Source organism: Heptranchias perlo, chromosome 4 (assembly GCF_035084215.1).
Source record: "Heptranchias perlo isolate sHepPer1 chromosome 4, sHepPer1.hap1, whole genome shotgun sequence".
Classification (NCBI taxonomy): Eukaryota; Metazoa; Chordata; class Chondrichthyes; order Hexanchiformes; family Hexanchidae; genus Heptranchias; species Heptranchias perlo.
The window spans coordinates 115,143,919-115,155,894 of NC_090328.1; the positions used below are offsets into that span (position 1 = coordinate 115,143,919).

Genomic DNA, 11,976 nt, shown 5'->3' on the forward strand with positions numbered 1-11,976 from the left:
GTAGTAAAACGTCCCAAGGTGCTTCACAGGAGAGTTATCAGACAAAACTTGATACCGCGCCACATTAAGAGATTTAGGATAGATGACCAAAAGCTCGGTCAAAGAGGTAGGTTTTAAGGAGGAGAGAGAGGTACGGAGGCAGAGAGGCTTAGGGAGCAAATTCCAGCACTTAGGCAGCTGAAGGCAGGAGCAGAATTGGAGAACCATAGAGTTGTAGGACTGGAGAAGGTTACAGAGATAGGGAGGGGGCTGAAGCCAAGGAGGGATTTGAACACTAGGATGAGAATTTTAAAATCGAGGCATTGCCGGACCAGGAGCCAATGTAGGTCAGTGAGCACAGGGGTGATGGGTGAACGGGACTTGGTGTGAGTTAGGATACAGGCAGCAAAGTTTTGGATGAGCTGAAGTTTACGGAGGGTAAATTACACACCGCCTAAATTGAAACAGGGCAAAGCAACAAATAAAAACTATAAGTATAGGATTGAGTTGCCTGGGTTGGATTGACAGGACCTGTAGGCTGCATATGGCCTAAAAGCCATAGTAGGGATTCCCCTGGTCTAGGATGCCAACCATTCCACTTATTTACACTAGAGAATTAAGCCAAAGAAGGGATAATGGGCATCTACCACTAGCAGAACTCCTCTGGTATAAAAGTGTCTAATAATGGCTCCTCTTTCCACTGGCTGTAACCATTCCGAGGTAATTGAGTTTCAGTAGTCTAAACCTAGTGACACGAACTCACAACACAAAATCTCATTACCACTATTTTCATAATTTAGCGTTAGTTGGCATTAAGTTGTCAGGCTCATTCAGAAAGACCACAAGGATTACTAGTGTTGACAGAAATGTAGTAGAGGGTTGTCTTCTGAGGTTGGAGCTAAGGTTAATTTAGGGCTGGGAAGAGGGAGCTTATAGCTGTTCCTTGACATATCTAGCTTGGGAGCACTTCATCCAGATATTTGGTATTGAAATGGAAAAATATAATATTCCTAGACTCCTAAAAATCCAGCAAAACTATTGATAAATTTAAAAAGATGCTTTCAGCACATTGATAACCTTGCTTGTAGTTTATAATTGTTATTCAACTGGCAGATTGAATTAAATATCTCTCTAATTTCTGTTGTGTATTTTTTACAGCATTTCATTAATGGAACAAAAGCAACAGAACCAAGGAATGCAAGAAAAATGTCTGCACATTAAGTAAATCCTGTCTAGTGCACGTTAATACTGGGCCTGTAATTCTCCAACATCCCATCCCCGGCCAGAATTCGGTGCCACAAATTTATAAGCCGTTAGGCATGCTGCATTCTGGATTACAAGGTCCACGTGGGGCCTAACCAACGGTCCTTAAAGAGACCGCAGGAGTCTGTCGCCAAATAGTAAGTTACTAAAAAATACTTAGCTGAATGTGGAGCATTACACTCGGTCTCTTCATCTAAGTCATTGATATATATTGTAAACAGCTCAGGCCCAAGCACCGATCCTTGCAGCACCTCACTAGTTACAGCCTGCCAACCTGAAAATGACCCGTTTATTCCTACTCTCTGTTTTCTGTCCGTTAACCAATCCTCTATCTATGCTAATATATTACCCCCAATCCCATGAGCCCTTGTGTAACAAATTTTATGTGGCACCTTATGGAATGCCATTTGAAAAAACAAATATTCTACGTCCACTGGTTCCCCTTTATCTGCGCTGCTGGTTACATCCTCAAAAAACTCTAATAGATTTGTCAAACACGATTTCCCTTTCATAAAACCACGTTGACTCTGCCTAATCATATTATGATTTTCTAAGTGCCCCATTACCAATAATAGATTTCTTAATAATAGATTCCAGCATTTTCCCGATGACTGATGTCAGGCTAACTGGCCTGTAGTTCCCTGTTTTCTCTCTCCCTCCTTTCTTGAATAGCATTTGCTACCTTCCACTCCACTGGGACTGTTCTAGAATCTAGGCAATTTTGGAAGATCAAAACCAATGCATCCACTATCTCTGCAGCCACCTCTTTTAGAACCCTAGGATGTAGGCCATCAGGTCCAGGGGATTTGTCGGCTTTTAGTCCCATTAATTTCTCCAGTACTTTCTCTTTACTAATATTAATTACTTTAAGTTCCTGACTCTCATTAGACCCTTGGTTCCCCATTATTTCTGGAATGTTTTTTGTGAAGACCGATATTAAATTTTCGTTTAATGTCTTTGCCATTTCCTGATTCCCCATTATAATTTCTCCTGTCTCTGCCTCTAAGGGACGCACGTTTACTTTCGCTACTCTCTTCCTTTTTACATACTTGTAGAAGCTTTTACAATCCATTTTTGTATTTCTCGCTGGTTTAGTCTCATATTCTATTTTCTCCCTCTTTATCAATTTCTTGGTCATCCTTTGTTGATTTCTAAAACCCTCCCAGTCCTCAAGCTTACTACTCTTCTTGGCAACATTGTAAGCCTCTTCTTTTAATCTAATACTATCCTTAACTTCCTTAGTTAGCCACAGAGGGATCACTTTTCCCGTGGTGTTTTTATTCCTTAATGGAGTGTATATTTGATGAGAATTATGAAATATTTCTTTAAATGTTTGCCATTGCTTATCTACTGTCACATCCTTTAATTTAATTTCCCAATCTACCTTAGCCAACTCGCCCCTCTTACCTATGTAATTGGCTTTGTTTAAGTTTAAGTTTAAGGCTCTAGTTTCAGACTTAAGTACGTCACTCTCGAACTCAATGCGAAATTCTATCATTTTATGATTACCCTTCCCCAGAGGATCCCTTACTATGAGATTACTAATTAACCCTGTCTCATTACACAAGCCAAGATCTAGAATAGCCTGTTCCCAGGTTGGTGCCACGATGTATTGTTCTAGGAAACTGTCTCGAATGCATTCCATGGACTCGTCCTCCAAACTACTTCTGCCAATTTGATTTGCCCAGTCTAGATGAAGATTAAAGTCCCCCATGATTATTGCATTACCTTTGTTACAAGCTCCTTTTGTTTCTTGAATACTCTGTCCAACTGTTAGGGAGCCTATAAACTACACCAGTGTTTTCTGCTCCTTATTATTTCTTATCTCCACCCATACTGATTCTACTTCCTGATCTTCTGAGTCAAGATCCTTTTTCACTACTGCCCTTCTGTCATCCTTTATTATCAGGACTACCCTGTCTCCTTTTCCATTTTGTCTGTCCTTTTAAAAAGTCAAGTATGCTGGAATATTTAGTTCCCAAACTTGGTCACCTTGCAATCATGTCTCAGTAATGGTTACTAGATCAAACCCATTTATCTCTATTTGTGCCATTAATTTGTATATCTTGTTACGAATGCTTCATGCGTTCAGATAAAGCGCCTTTAATTTTAACTTTTTACTATCTTTACCTGCTTTGACCTTATTTATTGATGCACCATTCCCGTTAAACTCTCTGTCCCTTCCTGACACACTCTGCTTATCTTTACCCAAATCGCTACATTGCTCTTTGGCCTTGACTTTTCTCTTTAGATTTATAAATTTACCCTTACCTGAACTCTGCCCCCCCCCCCCCACCTTTTTAATTTAAAACCTTATCTACCGCCCCAGTTATTCGATTCACCAGGACACTGGTCCCAGCCCAGTTTAAGTGGAGCCCGTCCCAACGATACAGCTCTCTCTTTTCCCAGTACTGGTGCCAGTGCCAGATGAATCAAAACCCCTGTCTCCCACACCACACTTTGAGCCATGCATTTAACTCTCTGATCTGTTTGTCCCTTTGCCAATTTGCGCATGGCTCAGGTAGTAATCCAGAGATTTGGACCCTAGCTCCTCAAACTCCCTCAGCAGAACCTTATTCTTAGTCTTACCTATGTCGTTGGTTCCTACGTGGACCATGACAACTGCATTATCCCCTTCATGCTCCAAGTTCTTCTCCAGCCATGAGGAGGTGTCTTTAACCCTGGCACCGGGCAGGCAACACAGCCTTCGGGACTTCCAGTCGCAGCTGCAGAGAACAGTATCTATCTCCCTGACTATTCTATCCCCTACAACATTCCTTTTCACTCCCCCCACTTGAATGGCCCACCTGTACCACAGTGCCGTGGTCAGTTTGTCCATCCTCCCTCAGTCTTTGCTCTCATCCACGCAGGTAGCAAGTACCTCATCCCTGTTGGACAAAGTCAAGGGCTGAGTCTCCTCCATCACTGTATCCTGGGTCCCCATACCTGCCTGACTCACATTCACATCCTCCTGTCCCTGACCAGAGACAAAATCTAAACTATTACTTAATCTGAGGGGTGTGACTGCCTTCAGGATCAAAGTGTCCAGATAACTCTCCCCCTCCGTAATGCGTTGCAATGTCTGCAGCTCGGACTCCAGCTCAGCAGCTCTTAGCCGAAGTTCCTCGAGTTGCAGACACTTACTGCAGATGTGGTTGCTCTGGATCTCGCTGGTCTCCACCAACTCCAACATGCTGCAGTTACAACACACCACTTGCCCTGCCATCCCTATCTAACCTTGTTTTATATATTTAATTAGTTAACATTTTTATTCACTCGATATTTTTAGTTTTATTGACTAATTAGTTTACCTACTTTAAGTTATTAATTTAATAAAGTACTAGTTATAGCTTCCCAGCTCTTACTTTAACCCATTGCCCTAGAATAGAGAGCAAAAAACACAGTAATATTCACCAACCATTCACCTACCTGCTGTCCCGAGACGTCACTTTTTTTGAATTCCCAGGTCCACTCCCGCTCCCTCCGCTCCCGCTTTATGTGTGGGCCGCTCGGCTCTCACACCCCGGCTGAGTCTCTGTACATTGACAGTTGAATCCCTGTACACTCAGAATTGAGTCTCTGTACACTGAGAGTTGAGTCTCTGTACACTGAGAGCTGAGTCTCTGTACACTGAGAATTGAGTCTCTAAAATGCTGGAAATGTGAAAAAAATATAGAAAAAGCTGGAATCACTCAGCATCTGTGGTGAGACAGAAGTTGACGCTTCAGGTCTAAATAGCAGTCAGAAAGTAAAGGACCAGGTTTAGAAGAAGCAGGATATCGGTAGTACAGACAGCAGTGTTACCTTTAAGAACCTCGCGGCAGTACCGTACTATTCAATGGGATTAGGCCAGGCATATTTACTTTTTCTTAACTTAACAAATATTGTTTTGAGATTGTAGATTTCATTGTTATCGAATCCCTTTATATTGAACGATGACACCGCTTGCAATAATAATCAGCCTAAAGTTTGGGGAAAATGTGTTGACTGCTACTATACTAGCTCGGTTCCATGGGACGGGAGCGCAATCCAGAAAGTCACCAAGGTCGCGCCTGTCACTCTCTGGGAGGATCACAGTATCCCAGCTCTGTCGCTTTGCCCTGCCCAGTCTTGCTTGGCACCGAGGATAAGGAAGTTCCCGCATTGCACGCACATGAAATGAAAGTGAGGTCGCGAATGTAAACAGTTGCCCAGTCAATACAGAACTTGGTTAAATATAATGCGCTTGACGTCACTGCGGTTTTTAATCAATAGAGAGAGAGGTGTTTGAGAAACAATTCCCATTGATCTCGGAAACGTAAAAGGAAAGGGGGAGGTCCTTATATTTGGAAGTGGTTACTAATTCACCCTCCTCCCCCCAGCTAATACTAAACCTGGTGCAATCTTGAATGAATGGCGAAGGTGGCATTCATAGAATCATACAGCACATTGTGCCTGTGCTGGCTCTTTGAAAGAGCTATCCAATTAGTTCCACTCCCCTGCTCTTTCCCCATAGCCCTGCAAATTGTAATATCGTACTATGATCTCCCTTTAATTTTGAAATCGAAATTTATAATTACTAATAAATCCTATTTATTATCAACGTAACATCAGATTGAGATGACGTGTCAGATATATATACACGCAATATCATTTTAATCGAAATGTTAAATTGCAGATTCAGTTCAATCGTGCAAACTTTTTTTTCCAAAATCTACTTCGGGGAAATACAAACATGAGGGAAATCCGACAACATAGTGATAGTTTAACTCGTGTTCTGCACAAGCTCCGCTATTTAGCCGCCGGAACACGCTTGTTTCACAGTCCCGGCGGTATCGTGCTATCCATCGGGTTCGACAATTTTTAACCGAGGAACAAGCCAGTGAGTAAATACAAAAGGGGGGGGGGGGGGGAGGGAAACAACAAAAAAAGCGCACTTGTAACTCCAGCAACCCGCACAGCTCTTCCGGGTAAATTCTGTGACAAGATCACTCCCCCTAAAGCTTTTGTTCCAAATAAATAAATGCAAGTTTTAATTTTGAAAAACCCTTTCTTCGCAGAAAGTGTCTCCTTTGAAAGAGATGAAAACTGACAGCCAAACTTGTGTATTTATCCCCAAAACAAGGTTGTTGCTACTAAAACCGTGGCCGCCGATGAAGAGATACAAACAGCGGCCAATCGCCTGCGCCGCTTTGTTGCCACTGTTTTGGTCCCAAATAGTTACAAGCTGGAGTTCCGGTCACGCGTCATCGTGACGCGGGTCATTGTGACGTAGGGTGCCCTGCCCAATCCCTCCTTTTTTTCTCTTCCCCACCCTCCTCCTCCTCTCTCTCTGATACTTTTAATGTTATTTTTGTTGCTGCGCTTCCATGGCAACGGCGGGAGGGGGGGGGGCGTGGCCGTGGAGATTTAATAAGGGAGTGCGGCGCGCGCTGCCTCTGACAGTCTGGCTCGCGCTCCGGGGCTGCCGAGTGTGCGGAGCGGCGCGCGCCCCCCAGCCACCAGCAGCAAAAACCAGCAGTAAAAGCAGCAGCACCGTCTCCTGGAGTGAATGTTACAGCCTCGTCTCTCTCTGCTGCAGCAACAACAAAATTAAAAACTTGCCGGCTCCCAGCTCGCCAGCTCCGGCCAAACTGCCCCTCCAGAGCCGCTGCAGCTGCCTCTCCTCCTCCTGCTCCTGCTTTCTTTATATACTTGGGCTAAATATATAGGGCCAGCCGGCTTCAGTATTAACACATCGCACTTCATGCTCCGGCCGTTCCTAGTGCAGGTGTTTCCTGTACCCAGACTTTGCAATTGGTCAACTCATTATTAATGAGGTAGGTTTTTTAAAAAAATGTGCCGATTGGTTCGCTTTTTTTATTCATTAGGCTTTTTTTTTATTTGTCCCGTCGGTGCATTTGGGAGATCGTCTCGTCCCGGGAATACAATAAAGGAAAACTGAATAGGGAGAGTCCAGCTGATTAGTTTCTTGTGCTTGGTTTTCCTGGTTATCTGTAGGCGGCCGCAGTGTGAGTTCGATATGGCTCTGTCCGGGACTGTCCTCCCGCCCATAAACACGTTCGCCGCCACCTCGAACGAGAAAAGCATGGAAAGATCCACAGGACAACACATCGCGAGCAATGTAAGTACAGAAAGTTAATGTTTACATTGTTTCATAGTTTATTTTTCTAGTTCAAATCATAAACTTTGCTCCTATTTGGAATTTTAAAACAACTTTAAACAAATTGTGGGACATAGACTTTCAATTCCTTCCACTTGTTACGTTTGTTAGCATTAAGTTGTGGTAGATTTCAAAGTTTAGGTTTTATGAGTATTATTGACACTGGTCGTAAAAAACATTCCTTTACGCATTAATGCTGTTTAGCAATGTACAAAACTTTAAAATTACAGTACGGAATATTTGTGTTATAAATTGATATAATGAAAGAAGGCTTATTTTTTACTAGACCGTATTATTATAATAATTCGTGTCATTTTACTTTCATTATATATATATGATTCACTAGTAATATTTCTGTTTGATTTTAATCACTGGCTGTTTATGCATAGAGTTATATTTAAATATGTAGCCATCCAATGAAATTAAAACTACCTTTTACAGCGATGGAGAGAAGAAATGACAAACTCGGGGCGATGTACGGAGCACGGTAACCGGAATTTGGGATTTAGAAGGGAGGACGAGGAATTGAGCGAACTCTTAGATTTAGATTTTATTTTATCCAACACCATGAACTCGGAATCGATGACCAACACTGCCAATAACTTCAACTGCCCAATGCCCACCACGCCGGAGAGCGCCGGTGACATGTACCAAAGGGACTCTTCGACAAGCTACAGCATCACGGACATTAGCGAGGGTCCTCCCACCGGTGGTAGTTTTGTCGCTGAACTGCTGAGGCCAGACTTGGACCCCAGTTACTGCCATCTCAATAGCCTACACGGCAAATTTGTATTAAGGACAGCAACAGACGCGGGGGAGTACAGCCAGCCCGTCAATGTTACCAAACATGCCTCGGCCATGGATGCGGCTTTGACCCATTCGAGCCACATTCAACAGATCTGTCAGAAGATCAAACAGGAACCGCTCAGTGTCAGCGCCACGTGTTCGGCGGGGAGAGCTCTGGATACACGTGCAGGAGGTGCCCCAGTGCCAGGGGGCAGCCATCGACAACCCTGTAGACCAAGGCAGGGCCAGCACGGGTTCTCCGGCAGGGTTACCTCGCCCATGGTCCCAGAGGAGATGATCAACAGGCAATGCCGCTCTTCATCTCAGATCCTGGCTCACCAAGGGCCACCAGGCATTCCACTCCAACAGGGCTTCCCTCCACCTGGCAGCTTCCCCCACTTTCAGGAACAGCCGCCGATCCAGTACCAAGGTCAGTCTTATCTAAGTCTTTTTGAAGATCCATTAAACTTTCAGCATTCGGTTCAAGGAGCGATGCTGACTCCCCCCTCTTCACCTTTAGAGCTCATGCCCTCGGGATACACTCCTCAAGAGGAGAAACCCAAGAGAGGTCGACGGTCGTGGCCCAGGAAAAGGGTAGCAACTCACACGTGTGACTATGCGGGTTGTGGCAAAACTTACACCAAGAGCTCACATCTCAAAGCCCATCTTCGGACACACACAGGTATCTCTTTCCACTCGCTACTCGTCTCTCTGTCGCTTGCTGTGTTTTGGTACAACCGTTTCCTGCCTGTGCTACTGCAAGATCAGATTGTAAAATAAGATAGTTGGACTGCAAGGTCTGCTTTTTATATATATAAAAATTCTAGGTTTTTCCTTTTATCGCTTACAATGTTTTTTGCAATCTTTATCCGATGTGGAGTGGAGGTGTGAATGTGTATGTTGCAAACTGTTTACGCCTTTGGATTTCAGCTTTAGGGTTTCAGCATGAAATGTTGCGCCACAGGTGCAGGCGTGTTCCTGTGTCCCTATTGCACTAACTCAGCCGATCAACCCCTGTGCATCGGTAACGGGACAGTTTACATCGATCTTGCTTACAGCCCTTGCCCTTCACTGGTAAGGGCTTAAGTCCCTTGTAGGTAAGGGTCCGTCTCTCCGAAAGATTTTCTACATCATTCCCCATCCGAGTCGGTGACTGCTTTCTTTTTCAACATTGAAAGAAGCCGATTAACCCCCAAATGTGGTCTTTTAAAAAGAAACGTGTCCCCTCGCCGATCGCCAGAACACACCGTTTTAATTTAACACCTTTGAGGGATTACACATTCGTAAGTTCTTAAGCGAATGTTCAGCACAGGGGTTAAGTACTTTACCGTGCATGTTTTAAGACCATTTTTTGTACCACATCCTGTGTGGAAACACTAGAGATTGGAGGGCGTTTCTAAATATGTGCAAATTGTTGGACAAATTCAGCGATGCAAATGCAGGTGTCTATTGGGGAATGATCGAAGATACACTGTCAGACAACCGAAAGAATGAATCTGTCCCCTCTGCCGTGGTTGTGGTGTCTGTCTTCCTGTCTGTGTCTCCCTGTCTGTCGCTCCAACCAGACAGCTCTGACCCGGGTGGTGTGTCTGTGTTTCAGGTGAGAAGCCCTATCACTGTGATTGGGAAGGTTGTGGTTGGAAGTTTGCTCGTTCCGATGAGCTGACTCGACACTACAGAAAACACACGGGACATCGCCCTTTCCAGTGTAACAAATGTGACCGAGCATTTTCCAGATCTGATCACTTGGCTCTGCACATGAAACGGCACCTGTAAAAAATAACACCGAGAATCTGCTCCGTCTTCAGCCTGTAAATAAAGATTTACTGCCTTCTATATACATGGGGCATGTAAAGGATATTGACGTGCCCCCTTTCAATGACCGGTATGTCTAAGTAAATATTAGTCTGAAGGTGGAATCTTCGCTGGAGCAGCGGATTAAAAGCTTCAAGATTCGCTCCGCTGAGCCCTGAGTGAGCGCTTTCTGTCTGTGATCAGAAATGACTGGGGAATTGGAAACAGAGTAAAACCAAGCTCTTTGCAATTCTAGGTGGCTTCCAGCCGTCACAAACTTGCGGGACAACCAGTTGATTCCCACTTTCAGTTCAACCAACTTTAATTTTCCTTTTTAAAGGGGGAGTTCAGGTACAGAAATGCTTTTCTTAAAAAAAAAGCCTTGATGTGATGGTGCTCGGTGACTTTCTTTCAGAGGTACAAAAACTCAAACGAAAACTATGCAACGATTCCTGCCACTGGATAAGAAAATATACAAATAACTTCAGGTCTACGGTATTGCCAAAGGTCAGGTAACGGTTTCTCGTTCATGTCGCTAAATATCACTCGGTCTCTGTGCAATAATGATTAGTTATTTTATTCTATACTTTAAAGCAGAACAAATTGCATTTCTATATTATACTCGACATAATATTTTATCTAATGTACATTTATGTGACAATTTTGTACATTTGTAAATAAGGAGTAAACATTTTCTGCAGTTTGGATTTTGCATATAGTGTTTTTGGAAAAGAAAAAAGTAATAAACTTAAAATTTCTATATCTTGACTCATGACTGAAGATGCATTTTTTTTCTCAGTTCAACGGAAGTGTGTAAAAATGTTGTGAAGAACAGAGTTAGAGTTTTAAAAGTGACTTTAGACAATTGTAAGTTTGGGATTGCTCAGTGGAGATGGAGGCAGGCTAGGAATGAATGCGTCATTTAAAGCTACACTATTGTACCGGCCTGAGACTGAGAGCTGTAACATGCAGCCTAGGACTAGCTCCGGGCTGCTGGGAGAAACCGCAATGCCTATTAAACTTCAGCGGAGAAAGTATTCGCTTTAGTGTCAAGTTGATTCCCAAGTTATATTATAATCACCTTTGTGTACGTAGAATGCCAAAACTTCACCACAGTGGTGCAAAAGTGATAATATAACTATTACATCGGTGATTTATTCAGTAAGATAAGTCCCGATAACAATCCGGCCTAATCATGTGGTGCACAGCAGAGCGTCAACAGGCTCACTGTCATCATGTCATTTCTAATTATCTTGAAAAATGTAAGCCAGCTTTAAATCTAAGATATCTATACTTTTATACGTTGCAGAATAATAATAGAGAGCACTCCAAGGCAGTAAAGTATCTTGAGACTGATATGGTGTTAATCAACAGGGAAAACTTTGCTGAAATGGTCTATATCACTTCAATGCCTTAATGCATTACTACCTTGTAACCCTCATCTTGTAGAAAAAGAAAGAATTTGCAATGATATAGTGCATTTCACGACCTCTGGAATTCCAAAAGCGCTTTAAAGCCAATGACGCACTTTTGATGTGTAGTCACTGTTGTAATGTAGGAAACGTGGCAGCCAATTTGCGCACTGCAAGATCCCACAAACAGCAATGTGAAAATGACCAGATCATCTGTTTTAGTGATGTTGGTTGAGAGATAAATATTGGCCCAGGACACCAGGGAGAACTACCCTGCTCTTCAAAATAGTGCCATGGGATCTTTTACATCCACCTGTATATACACTGAGAACAAGGAATTCTTCACCTTTATTTCAAGAGTAAGTTTGGTATGATAACTAGTGGTAAAGTTAATGTCTGCCTCATGAGTGGAATACTGTTCATGTGTGGTGGAAGATCTTAAAGTAAGTTAAAGATTCCTGTAACCCCACTGAATCAGGGAATTGGTATGGAAACTTTAGTTCAGTGACTTTATGTAAATAGGAAATAAAAGAAGCATTTTTAAAATACTTTTTTACATAAACTTTGGAGGTTGTTACAGGCAAATGGACATTGTCTGAT

General features: G+C 43.0%; 1 protein-coding gene across 3 annotated transcripts; it reads left to right on the top strand.

Annotated features, from left to right (window-relative positions):
- The first annotated feature begins 1,145 nt into the window (after positions 1-1,145).
- LOC137321196 (Krueppel-like factor 4) lies at positions 1,146-10,732 on the top strand. Of its 3 annotated transcripts, XM_067983485.1 has the most exons (5): positions 6,642-7,040; positions 7,222-7,345; positions 7,826-8,600; positions 8,691-8,852; positions 9,771-10,732. In XM_067983485.1, the coding sequence occupies exons 1-5, from the start codon at positions 7,036-7,038 to the stop codon at positions 9,944-9,946; spliced, it is 1,242 nt and encodes a 413-aa protein (XP_067839586.1). In that variant the 5' UTR covers positions 6,642-7,035; the 3' UTR covers positions 9,947-10,732. The 3 variants fall into 3 exon arrangements, with proteins under 3 accessions (XP_067839585.1, XP_067839586.1, XP_067839584.1); XM_067983484.1 differs by lacking the exon at positions 6,642-7,040 and adding an exon at positions 1,146-1,379 and having other exon boundaries at positions 7,826-8,852; XM_067983483.1 differs by having other exon boundaries at positions 7,826-8,852.
- The last annotated feature ends 1,244 nt before the right edge of the window (positions 10,733-11,976 follow it).

Coding starts and splice junctions, on each gene's coding strand:
- LOC137321196 (XM_067983483.1), top strand. Junction 7,346..7,825: donor GACAACACATCGCGAGCAAT/GTAAGTACAGAA, acceptor TACCTTTTACAG/CGATGGAGAGAAGAAATGAC. Junction 8,853..9,770: donor CCATCTTCGGACACACACAG/GTATCTCTTTCC, acceptor TCTGTGTTTCAG/GTGAGAAGCCCTATCACTGT.